The 13,017-nt window shown below is 38.2% G+C and overlaps 1 protein-coding gene across 1 annotated transcript in view; it reads right to left on the minus strand.

Moving 5' to 3' along the window:
• Positions 1-10,266: 10,266 nt before the first annotated feature.
• The window catches only part of LOC121864543 (formin-like protein 5), a 146,546-nt gene continuing 143,795 nt past the window's right edge, over positions 10,267-13,017 (minus strand). Inside the window, exon 5 of the mRNA XM_042363614.1 lies at positions 10,267-10,367. Within this exon, the coding sequence (XP_042219548.1) occupies positions 10,267-10,367 (101 nt within the window). The remainder of the gene's footprint in view (positions 10,368-13,017) is intronic.

Here is a 13,017-nt window from a genome sequence, read left to right on the forward strand (position 1 = left end):
ATTATTATTATTATTATTATTATTATTATTATTATTACACACACACACACACACACCATGCGAAGATAAATATCGAACTAATGATGCTGTTATTGTATATTAATATAGTCACCCCTGAAGACTGTCTCATATCATCGTTTTCTTCAACATCCCAAAATCCAGTCGATTTCTTTAACACACATAAAGCCCTATTAACGTAAAAACACTTGGTAGGTTTGGCGCGATTTGCACTGAAAGTATTTCGTGTGCACTTTGTCAAATGTTGATCAAAATCACCAAGTTTAGCGGAAGTTCTCAAATTTTTTCGCCAGTTATTTTAGAAACACAGAGACAGACGAGCAATACCTTGTCCAGCACGACTGATTCATTAATTGTTAGGTAAGTTTTTTTTATTAACGAGACACAGTCAGACAAACAGACAGAGATATAGTTTTACTCACGATAGTTACTCCTAACACTCGCCTCCTCCCCCCCCCCCCATATAGGTACACCACAGTCGCCCCATCACAGCTAATACCACAAGGTTGAGCCAACAACAGCTTATATAGCTCTAAAGAACACTCCGCCTGACAGACATACACCCCGGGGCGGACCCATTATGTTCAGACAAATGCACTCCTAGCCAGTTACCACCTTCATAAAGGCTAATGGCAAAAACCCATTAAAGAGAGCGCTTTCTGGCCCTGTCCTCATTACGACAATGGCGACTCGCGCTACTTATGACTATAGAAGTAATTAAAAAAAAAGTCAAGGAGTTTTAAAAGCAAGTTTACACTAAAATTTGGAGATATATTCATGACAATCCTGGGAATAAATTAAATACTCTATGAAGAGTTCCCAAGTAGGAAAAATATATTATGAGTTTTAAAAGGGATTATTTAAGACAGTCCTGGGAGTTTTCTTTAAGAATATAAACGCCTGTACTGAGAATAAAATAAATGCCCTGAGTTTTAAAGTAGGATTATCTACGACAATAATAAGAAAAAAAAAGCTAAAAGTTCTGCAGCAAGTCTATATAAGTCAACACTTTTTACATACAGGATGAACAACACCTGAATAAACTTTGTATTATTATTATCACTATTATTATTATTATTATTATTATTATTATTATTATTATTATTATTATTATTATTATTATTATTATTATTATTATTATTATTATTATTATTATTATTATTATTATTATTATTATTATTATTATTATTATTATTATTATTATTATTATTGTTATTATTATTATTATTATTATTATTATTATTATCATTATTAGGATATTCACCAACTAACTTCAAGACATTCCCAAACCTCTCATCCGTCACTTTATTATAATCAGTTCCCAGTTAATAGTAATTTCAATTAATCTTAACTGAGTTTATGCCATCGTCAGGGAGATATAAACGAGATATAATGTTTAATATAATTTCATGTAAATGATTGAGTCATCATCGCTTGGTAACGAGTGTTTGATGGTCAGCTGAAACAAAATCTCAAATTAGCGACGAATTTGTGACGTAATAATAATAACCAGCAACTTAATGTAAAAAAAAAATGAATGAAAAATTTGCATGCAGTATTTTTTTATCACATGAAGATTAGGCACCCCAGCTTATTTCACCTGCTTATTAAACCTAACCTAACCTAACCTCACCTAACCTAACCTAACCTCCCAAGGTATTGTTAGGGTATTTAATCATCAGATGAAATAAGATAGGGTGCGTAATCTTCAGGTGATCATCATTTGTTTTGGGAATGGAGGGAATTTTGCTATTTTCCTAAGGTCTCGCTTTTCATTAGTTGGTTATAATCATCTACAGTGTTGTACCGTCACACCTAAACAACACACCCTACACCTAAACAACACACTTTATACCTAAACAACACACTCTACACCCCAACAACACACTTCATACCTAAACAACACACTCTACACCTGAACAACACACTTCAATTTCCTCTTGGTAAGTTTGAACACACACACACACACACAGGTGACCAATAACCGCAGAAGAATTAAATTGAATCACGAAAACAAACTCAAACAACTACAACCACTTTAAAAGGAAATTAACTTCGCACTGTGTTCCCTTGTTGTTTGGGTTAGGTTAGTGTAAGGGCGGAAACTATCTTCCTGCTGGTTACCGCTGCTAACTCTCTCGTTTGCTGGTACGGACGACACTTGGGGCGGTTGGACAGAGGTGAGAACGGCAGCGTCTATCTGGGTCACCGGGAGATTCAACCCAGCCGCCATACAGTCACTCTTCTAGCTACCCCGCTGTCCGTCAAATTCTGGCTGTGATCTCATCATAGGTCCTGGACTCGTGGGCTGTGTTCCCAGACCTTCACCTATCGACTGTCAATTCTCTGGACATCTACCACTACCACATACCACGACCGTCAGTTCATCTCATTCCGTCTGTGCCCCGGTGTTCTCCTGTCATTTGAAGACGTTGCTCGAGTGTGGAGTTGAATGGATGCTTCCCTACCCTGAGTGTGGATCACAGTGTTCCAGAACCTTCCCCCAGGGCCACTGCCGTAGGAAATATTTGTTCATTGTTTGATTCTTTCAGTTGTTGACTCCATTTAATTGTTTGAATCCATTAATTGCTGACTCCCATTATTTGTTTGATTCCTTTAATTGTTTGCTTCCCTTAATTGATTAACTCCATTAACTGTTGACTGACTTAATTGTTTGACTCCCGTTGTTATTTGATGTTTGTTGAGTGGTGTCAGAGTTTTGTGTTATATTTTTATAGTAAAGAGATGTCAATCTCAAACGGTTGTTTGTTATTCCTCAGAAAACCATGGTCCTTGACTTTCCTTTATTAAGATCCTGATTAGCCTGTTAAGGGATTTCTATCCCCAAAGTCCCAGGCCTTTACAGTTAGGTTAGGTTAAGTTAGGTTAGGTTAGCGTGAAGGTTATCCCATACCTACATTAGACCAGTCCAACTACACACCTGATCTAAACTATACCTGAACTAATGAGATACTAATTCACCAGGTCAGGTCCAGAGACTTAATCACCACATTACCATTCAAGTCACCAGGTGAACCAAACTGAACTCACCTGTCCACCTTACAAAATTTACCACCACTAAATGAATAAGAAATAAACCCAAATTATATATCACTCAAAGAAACCAAAAAACAATACCATCTGAAATGACGACCCGGGGCTATAAAATTTTAATAAGACAATATGAACACAACTATGTGAGGCTTGATATAAAACAGAGAACTTAGAATATTATACCTTATGATTATTGGGAAATTTTATAATCAGTAATATTTCCTCAGACGTGTTTCAAGGTTCAAGAGCAGGATTAGGGTGTATGGTTCATAATCTCTCTCTCTCTCTCTCTCTCTCTCTCTCTCTCTCTCTCTCTCTCTCTCTCTCTCTCTCTCTCTCTCCATAAACTTTCACCTTAATTACACCAACATTGTCTCCTTCCTTATAGCACTTTATCACTATATCCTCAGGTAACCTCTTTCCCCCTCATTAATCACACCTGTGCAAACTAATCGCCATACTTATCACAATGATTAAAAGACCTCAAAACAACACAGAACAGAATTTTTTTTATATTACCTAAAGATTCGTTTACCCAAGTTTATTTTACCTGATGATTTACTACCCTTACTTTACCTGGAGTTAGGTTAGGTTAGGTTAGGTTAGGTTAGCATTAGGGTGGTCATTCTACAGGTGAAATAATTTTAGGACTAATCCCTCAGTAATCCCACTTATGTTCAATATTGTGGCAGGAGCTAATCTTGGTCAAATATTTGCAAAACGGCTCAGAAACTTTGCTCAAATATTTCGCCATCACTCGCGTGTTCCTACAAGCTTACAACAAACGACTATATATCATGTGAAGCTTCTTTGGGAAATATATTCATGCTGAGAAAAAGATCACTTAATATATCATCTTCTCTTGGCTGATTCTGAGAAATAGATCACAGGTAAGTTGGTAAATACCTGACGTGATGATAGAAATAAAACACAAATGTCAATATTGAGTTAAAAAGTTTGAAGCACGTTAGGTTAGGTTAGGTTAGGTTAGGTTAGGTTAGGATAGGTTAGGTTAGGTTAGGTTAATAATTCACGTCTGTCATCCCCTCCTTGGAACACAATCTTATACTTGACTATTTACACTTTACATACAGGCTAAACACCTATACGTCCATTTAGTAAGTAATCAAAACAAGTACAATTCTAGGTGTAAGTTTGTCATGGTTACAGTGTTATTTGATCTTGGCTCCAGTAACTATAGAGGTGATTCCCACTCCCCACAATATAACACGATATATATTTTTTATTCTTTCATGTAAATTTTCAAAAAGAGTTGAAAGGGGTGATTTACAAGCTACAGGTGGTGCCAGGTTTGTTTTGGAATAATTAAACTTAAAATTCAATTACTATTTACGTTATTAATAGCATGGGCACTCTTACATTAATAGAAGTATCTTATTCATTCGTAAATTCATTCATCTCACAAGCTGATTTTTCCAGTTACAACCTCTTCAATCATTCATTAACTTACATGCTAAATTTAAATATACATCCATATTACCAGGATGGTTGACAGACCTGCACTGAGTTTTGGTTAGGTCTTTCCATAAATGATCAATCTGGCCCTGGGTAGCTGTAATATGCGTCCATCCCCGGGATGGTGAAAAAGTCGACAAATTTTTCCCTTCTGTGAATCAGCCAATCAAACTACACTAGATAATGACATAACAGAAATTGAGGTTATACGCGGCCAATACCTACAGGATAAATTACCTCGTTAATTCACGTTAATGATTTGGATTAATTGAATGATATCATGTCTGGTATATACGGAGTGACACAAGTATTATTACAATAATTCTCAAGTGATGACTGTATGTAAAGTTGAGATGTTAAGTTATATATAGTTGAAATTATACCTAAATCTGCTGAGTCATACTTACACGTAATCACAGTATCATTAAGGCGGTGCGTAGGTATGATGAGACACACACACACACACACACACACACACACACACACACACACACACGACATAGAAGTTGCTTGGCACTATGCTAAAGTGCGCTTGTATATAATAGCTGAGGCGTCCCCATGTCTAGGCAGCTTCCCTCCACTTACACGAACCAACCCATCATCTGAGCTCTCTGACGTTAGCAATTTAATAAAAATAACCGTTTGAAAAAGCCACTGGTAGCAAACTGTCACATAACGCCACATTCAAAGTCCATCAAAGCGAGCCTAAGGTAAGATCGACGACCACGGACCATCACACGGACGATTCTTACGGACGTGGTCGCTTGAGACAGAAATTCAATCTTCCCTGCAATAATTTTTTTTCCTTACGTTTTACACAAAATGGCAGGAGTGACAGACAGCGACTCGCCCACTCAAAGACTCGAGTCTGAACGGGTTGGCCAGGGAAGATATGTGTGTGTGTGTGTGTGTGTGTGTGTGTGTGTGTGTGTGTGTGTGTGTGTGTGTGTGTGTGTGTGTGTGTGTGTGTGTGTGTGTGTGTGTGTGTGTGTGTGTGTGTGTGTGTGTGTGTGTGTGTGTGTGTGTGTGTGTGTGTGTGTGTGTGTGTGTGTGTGTGTGTGTGTGTGTAAAGGTTGTGATACACAGGATAATGGATGCGTGTAAGTCTGTCTTAGTGCCCGGGTATGTTGTGTATAGGCGTTGTTGATATAGAGAAACTAAACTCTGAATTAAATTGGCCTTACCCCTTTCCTACCCTTTATTACCAACTTGTGTAGAAGGGCGGAGGGGACTATTGGTTTCCTATAACTCGGCATTGATGGAACTTGGCAAATGATGATCAAAAGTTAACCCATTAACAAAACTTTACTAAAATTAGATCAATAGTAGGTCAGAGGTCACGGTGAGTCAATAAAAGGCCAAGTGTCAAAATTTCTCAAAAGTCAAATTCAGAAAATCAATGCAAGAGCACCACAAGTTATGATTTTTTTTTTAAAGTGCAATTCTCATGTTGGCTGTGACTACTACACAATAGGTTAAGGGAGACACCTGTACGTCACACCACAACTACCGCCCTTATGAGAAAAATCCTCCCCTTGCGGCTCTCTGAAGAATCTTGGTCAAGGACGTTACAAAAAAAAAAAAAAAAAAAAAATGGCATACGTATTTGGTGAAAATTTGGACCCTATATAAAGTTTTGAACGGGGGACGTGTTATCATTCTGTAGTTTTCCGGCGAGAAACGATCTCTGAGGAGGCGAGGAGACGTTATGAGGAGGAGTTTAAGACTTGGCATGAATGTTGTATAAAGCGAGGCGAACCGTGGAACCATCTTGTGTTGTTGTTGTGAACCATAGATCTATCACCTGATACAGAGAACCATGGAACCATCTTGTGTTGTTGTGAACCATAGATCTATCACCTGATACAGAGAACCATGGAACCATCTTGTGTTGTTGTTGTGAACCATAGATCTATCACCTGATACAAAGAACCATGGAACCATTGCCTTCCCATCCTAAAAAATGAACCACTAAAGTATTTTGTATCCAATAGTGAACCGGAGAATCTTCCTATTAACAGTGAACCACAGAACCTCCCCCAGGACCAACCATGAACCACAGAACCGGTCTAATCATCCATCAGTGCCACGAATTTTCATATCTCTTACTCGTTTTCTCATTTCCGACTTTGGCAACGAACCGACGTATGTGTTATCGTCTTTTCCTCCACCTCTCCCTTCTCTTCCCTCTTCATCTTTCGCTCTATTCTTCTTATTTTCTTCTTTTCATCTTCCTGTAAGCGCTTTTGTCTCCTCTCTCGTGTTTAAGTCTTCCCTATGCTTTCTTCTTTCTTCTATCTCTCCTTTCGTTGTATTTTGTTTTCCTTTTTCCTTTTTCTTCTCTTTCCTGCCATCTCCCGTTTATCTTTCTCAATGTCTTCTTCGTTTTTCCTCCTTATCCTCGTATCCGTGTCCTCCTTCGTTCTTCTATACCTCCTCCCCCTCTATCCCCACTCCCTCTCTACCTCCTCTCCCCTCCCTCCTCACTTCCCCCTCCACTATCATCCACTACATCTTCCTTTATTCCATCATTCGTTTTATTGTTACCTTTTCATTTTTTTTTTACCTCCTCTCATTCGCAGGCAGGGATGTGGAAACTGAGGGTGGTGTGAGTACCTCCTATTGTCTGGCCTCTACACCACCCCTCGCCTCCCCTCCCTCATCCACAACCCCTCCCCTCCTCTCCCCTCTCCACTATCCCTCCCCTCACCTCCTCCAACATCCCTCACCTCTACTCCTTCTTCCCACCACCCTTCTTATCTCCCCTCCCCTTCCCCTCCCCTCCCCTCCTCCCCCATATACCACCACAAAAATACATTCATTCTCTCAAAAAGAACCAGGCAGGAATTATCTCAGCGTGTAATTCTCGTGAGTTTTCCCTTCCACCCATCCCTCCTTTCCCCCTCCTTCCCCCCACCTCCCCCCTCCTCCTCCCCTTCCCCCCAACAAGAAATTTACGTCAGTTGATAAAACAATTGAGGTTATTGTCTAAATAAGAAAAAAAAGTGGAATTAAATTAAGAGTTTCTACAAAAAAAAAAAAATTAAGGTTAAAAAAAATTTAATTAACCAGAGAGGAATATGAGAAAAAAAATCAATTAGTGGATTACTTCAGGGGAATTAAATGTTAATAGATTTTTTTTTTTAAGTTTGGGGATATAATATTTCTCTCTTCCCTCTCTTTCTCTCTCTGTCTTTCTTCTTATTGTTTTTTCTTGCTTTATTTCATGCTTTTTTCTATCTTTCTCTCATCTTTAATTTCTCTCTCCCTCCTTTGTATCCTTCTTTTTAAAATTCTTCTTTATCTATTTTCATTTTATTTATCTTTTCTTGTCTTTCGTCTCTCTCTCTCTTTCTCATCTGAGATATAACTTAACGTAATTACGGGTTTTATATTCCAGTATGAATGAAGATTACTCGAGAGAGAGAGAGAGAGAGAGAGAGAGAGAGAGAGAGAGAGAGAGAAAAAAAACTATTATGGAAATGGTGTCACCTTACCCATACCACAAAAAATACAGCCCACCACACACAGATTACAGCCCACATCACCCACCACACAGCCCACAACAGACGTCAAGTACAGTAACATGCAACAGTGAGTGAGGTAAGTTAGAACCTTCAGAGAGACAATAGCCTCGTGGGCTGGCCTGAGTCAGGGTTCCAACCTCCACGACCACGTAAATTCACGACTTGAGGCGGATGTTTACGACCCGACTCGGAAGATCACGACCCGACTCGGAAGATCACGACCCGACTTGGAAAATCACGACCCGACTCGGAAGATCACGACACAAACTTGGAAGATCACGACCCGACTCGGAAGATCACGAGCCAACGCAGAATTTTAAGACCCGACGATGAAGGTCACGATTCGACTCGGGAATTTATTACCTGACCCAGAAAGTCACTCGGCGACCTGACATGAAAAATCGCAACCAGACGAGGAACTTTCACGATGCTAAAACTCACAATTCAATAATACGGATATTCTAAGATTTGGAGAATTCAAGACCATAAAGATTCGAATATGGAAATTTAACATTCTAGGAAAATCTCAGACTTTAAGAACTTAGGACCTCAAGATTCGAAACTTAAAGACTTTAAGAACTTAGGACCTCAAGATTCGAAACTTAAAGAATCCAAAACTGGGAATTTATAATTTCGGAATTCCAAGCTTTTCAGAATTTAATATCTCTTAAAAAAAAATCTGGGTAGCCAAGACTTCGAACATCTTATAACTTTGTATATTCTTCTGTTTTGTTCAGATTTTCAGCACCCAGAACGCTTGTAACCCCCAACAGCTGGAACTTTGGATGGAGCAAGTTCATAATTTCGAATCTTCAAGACTTAACAAGTTTGCGACGTCCAGAATTCAAGAACTCGGGAAGTTAAGACCATTACAAGTTTGCATGAATACTTTACAGGGCTTATTAAATGTTAAATGGTGGTGGTGACTTTTAGGCTGACCATTTTTTTTTTTGAGGGGAAGGGCTATAGTAAAACACACACACACACACACACACACACACACACATAGCTATACACACACACACACACACACACACACACACAAATACAAAAATACCGCATATGTGTTAGATGTTTCATATAAAATGGTCCACACAAATAAAACGTATCAACAACTGGATCAGTAAATCACTTCATTATTATTCAAGTATTTTTTTTAAACCAGATTACATACATCAACCAAACCACTCCTACATCTACTCCTGGATTGTTATGTTTGACTGAGGGAGTTGACGCATGAACGACTGACTGCCTCATTCACTCACACTCCCCATATGTCATAAGCTCCTACAATTTACCAAATTCCTTAGTCTTTACTTTAATTGACAAACTTGAACTAATCTCACTATACCTAAATCAAGTTGCGCCAGCAGCTCTATATATAACTATTTTAACTGGCGCGACGCTGAACGACTAACTCTTACTTATATGAAGACAGTGTTACCTGCAGGAGTCACAGGTGTATGAAGACAGTGTTACCTGCAGGAGTCACAGGTGTATGAAGACAGTGTTACCTGCAGGAGTCACAGGCATATGAAGACAGTGTTACCTGCAGGAGTCACAGGTGTGTAAATGAAGGGTTAACACACACACACAGACGACACCTAAATATTCCTAAAATTCAAAATTCTTTTTATGTTTTAATCCTCTTGTTCATACAGTGTGTGTGTGTGTGTGTGTGTGTGTGTGTGTGTGTGTGTGTGTGTGTAATCCACCCACAGGATTAAGAGATAAAAATAAAAGCACCGTACAGTCCCCAGTGTGTAAGACATAAGCCAATACAAAGCTTCTGAACTCTGTATGAAAATAAAAGTGACATTTTAAAGTAAAGGACCTTCAATTTTCTGGTCATTAATGATATTTTAAGGTAGGTAAGATAGGTCAGGTAGGACAGGTAGACTATGCGTGTTGTATTATAGTAGGTCAAGTAATATTGTGTATGACTTATGTAGGTGGGGCTCTAGACATAAACATTCTTTATTTATTAAACCAACGATGACGATGATTATAACAATAAAACGGAAAAATACGGCGATGATGATGACTACAGTGAAGACTATGGCGATGAAGACAATAATTTTATGATGACTATGACAAAGAAGACTACGACGGAAACAACCAGTTAAATGCCGTATGATATACCACGTGTTAAATTGTAATATTCCATGATGTCTTCGTCGTAGTCTTCGTTTTAGCCTTCGTCATAGTCTTCATCACGGTCTTCGTCGTTATCTTCGTCGTTGCCTTCGTCATAGTCTTCGTCGTTGCCTTCGTCATAATCTTCGTCAAAGTCTACATAGTAAAAAAAAAACACCCCCAAAGCCCATAATGGCGTCCAAACTCCACAAAGACTCTGCCATAACAATATACGCTGTCAATCCCACTATGGCAGAGGGAAAAAAAACCCAGAACAAACAGGTCGAGTTTTGAAAGAGATTTAAGGAAAAATAACTGACAGCGAGTAGAGGCTGAAGAATGAAAGGTGACAGCCAGAGAGGTTGGAGTGTGATGGAGGGGCAGGCAGTGAAGGAGCGGAATGATTTTGACTTCAGTTGTAGTAATAAATCATCCCGTTTTCTATAGCATACATTTTCATTGACTATGGTTGAATATTTTGTTTTTTTATATAAAACACTAGTATGGCTGTAATTAATTGAATGTTTATAGTCAAGTCTCAGCCAAAAAATAACAATGGCTGCCAAGTGTCGTGTTATGTCTGAGAGAATAGTTATATGTCCTTCTGTTTATTAGAGCCAAGAGCAGTTGGTAGCCCTGGTATGTGTCCCGAAGAGCAGTTGGTAGCCCTGGTATGTGTCCCGAAGAGCAGTTGGTAGCCCTGGTATGTATCATGCTAACCTCAAACGTCCATCTCCCACGTGAAGTAACTAGCAGGATATAAGAGGGAAATTAGATTTGGTGTCAGGCTTAAGTTCATATGTAGGCTTATACATTTAAATGCAAAGGCAAATGTTTTAATTAATCAAATGCAAATACAAGTTAAAATCCTATCAAACAGAAGCCAGGTATCCTATATATCCTTTGGAATCGGACAGAAATGACGTGAGAGTTTGGATAATTCTCAAGGGTGACCCATGTTATCACGTTATAGGAACAGGTCAAGGGTCAAGTGTCCAACGTCCACTGATCTTGTGAGATATTAATATTAGAAGAGGAAGCAGGGAAGAAAATTTGCGTTTGTTTATCTAAATGCAAGTGTAAGTACAAGAGCATATAGCATTACATCGATATGGATTACATGAAGATACTATTGTACCTTAACCAAGCATTACCAGGGAAAGAATGAGGAGATGGATTACCAAGAATCATTCACTTAGCCGATATGAATGTGGCAAATTCATGAAATCGTAATGAACATTTATCTCTTGTCACAGTTAAAGGAAGAGTAACATCTCGATAACATATGGAATACACAACTCACACACGACTAAGCTGCCGTCGGCCATTAAACTATTTCAATAAACAAAATTCGAGTTTCATCTCCTCCCACAGAACTACGACGACCTGTGAGGTTGTTCCTGGAAACACATTAATGAACTACATGAATATAACACGTATACGCGATGGGGAATCACTGAATTTCAAGCTGTGTTGCGACGTAGTTTGATGGAGTCCTGCGTTGTGTGTATGATCAGTGTGACACAAAGTAATAATATTCCTTGTAACGAAATGCAGATCACATGGAGATTATCCCCAGATTATTTCACCTGAAGATTAACTACTCTAGCCTAACCTAACCTAACCTAACCTAACCTAACCTAACCTAACCCCTAGGTAGCTGATCAGAAGGTAAAAACGTGAAGGCAAGTCTTACAGGCATAATTACCCGTTGGAGACAGTGTGTATATTGAGGGAGGCAAATGGCCGACACTGCACTCAACCAACGTCACTTCCCCAACTGTAGATTGAGGTACCCATATAAAGATGAGTGAGCTGGGAGTGCCTCGGGATCAAACCAGTGACCTTTAAACCAAGAGCTGAATTCTCTATCCACTCGATAACTGAACCATGAATTACAGTATAACAAGAGTTTAAATAATGACCGACATAAGGGCGGTGTTGCCATTATTCTATGATAGGAATTCCACTCATATAAGATAATGATATGGGTGAGTCTTAGGTTTAAATCCTCACTGTACTGGACCCTGCCAGAGATGTGGGCCGTAATGATAACAGAAATGTAATTAAATCAGCGTCAACCCTCATAATTATATTTTGTTAACAAGACCAGAGAGCTTCTACTTCACCATTTTATACTACTACTACTACTACTACTACTACTACTACTACTACTACTACTAATAATAATAATAATAATAATAATAATAATAATAATAATAATAATAATAATAATAATAATAATAATAATAATAATAATAATAATAATAATAATAATAATAATAATAATCATAATAATAATAATAATAATAATAATAATAATAATAATAATAATAATAATAATAATAATAATAATAATACAACGACGTCATCCTATTATACAGTAATTTGTTAGTGATGTGTAAAGGTGAGAGGTGACAACAAGTACCTGAGAGGGAGAGAGAGAGAGAGAGAGAGAGAGAGAGAGAGAGAGAGAGAGAGAGAGAGAGAGAATTGCTTACCTCACCCCTACTGTCCTTACCGAAGAAATATCATAAAACTAACAACCAAAATATAAGGGATTAATTTTCCTTTCGTCAAAACAAGTAAAAATAATAATACTTTCTCCACATTAACTACTTTTCCAAAAAAAATTTCCTCCGATGGTGTCAGGAGTACCAACACTGCCACCCACCAACCTCGCTTCATGGTCCACATTACCAATATTGTTGTTATTAATGTTGTTGATATATTTTAATTACGGGTGGAAAGCCTTTGTGTTTGTGTAGTTTATTGACGTCAGATACGACCGTCACTATTCATTTAC

The sequence above is a fragment of the Homarus americanus genome, unplaced genomic scaffold, assembly GCF_018991925.1.
Source record: "Homarus americanus isolate GMGI-L3 unplaced genomic scaffold, GMGI_Hamer_2.0 scaffold21294, whole genome shotgun sequence".
NCBI classification, from domain to species: Eukaryota; Metazoa; Arthropoda; class Malacostraca; order Decapoda; family Nephropidae; genus Homarus; species Homarus americanus.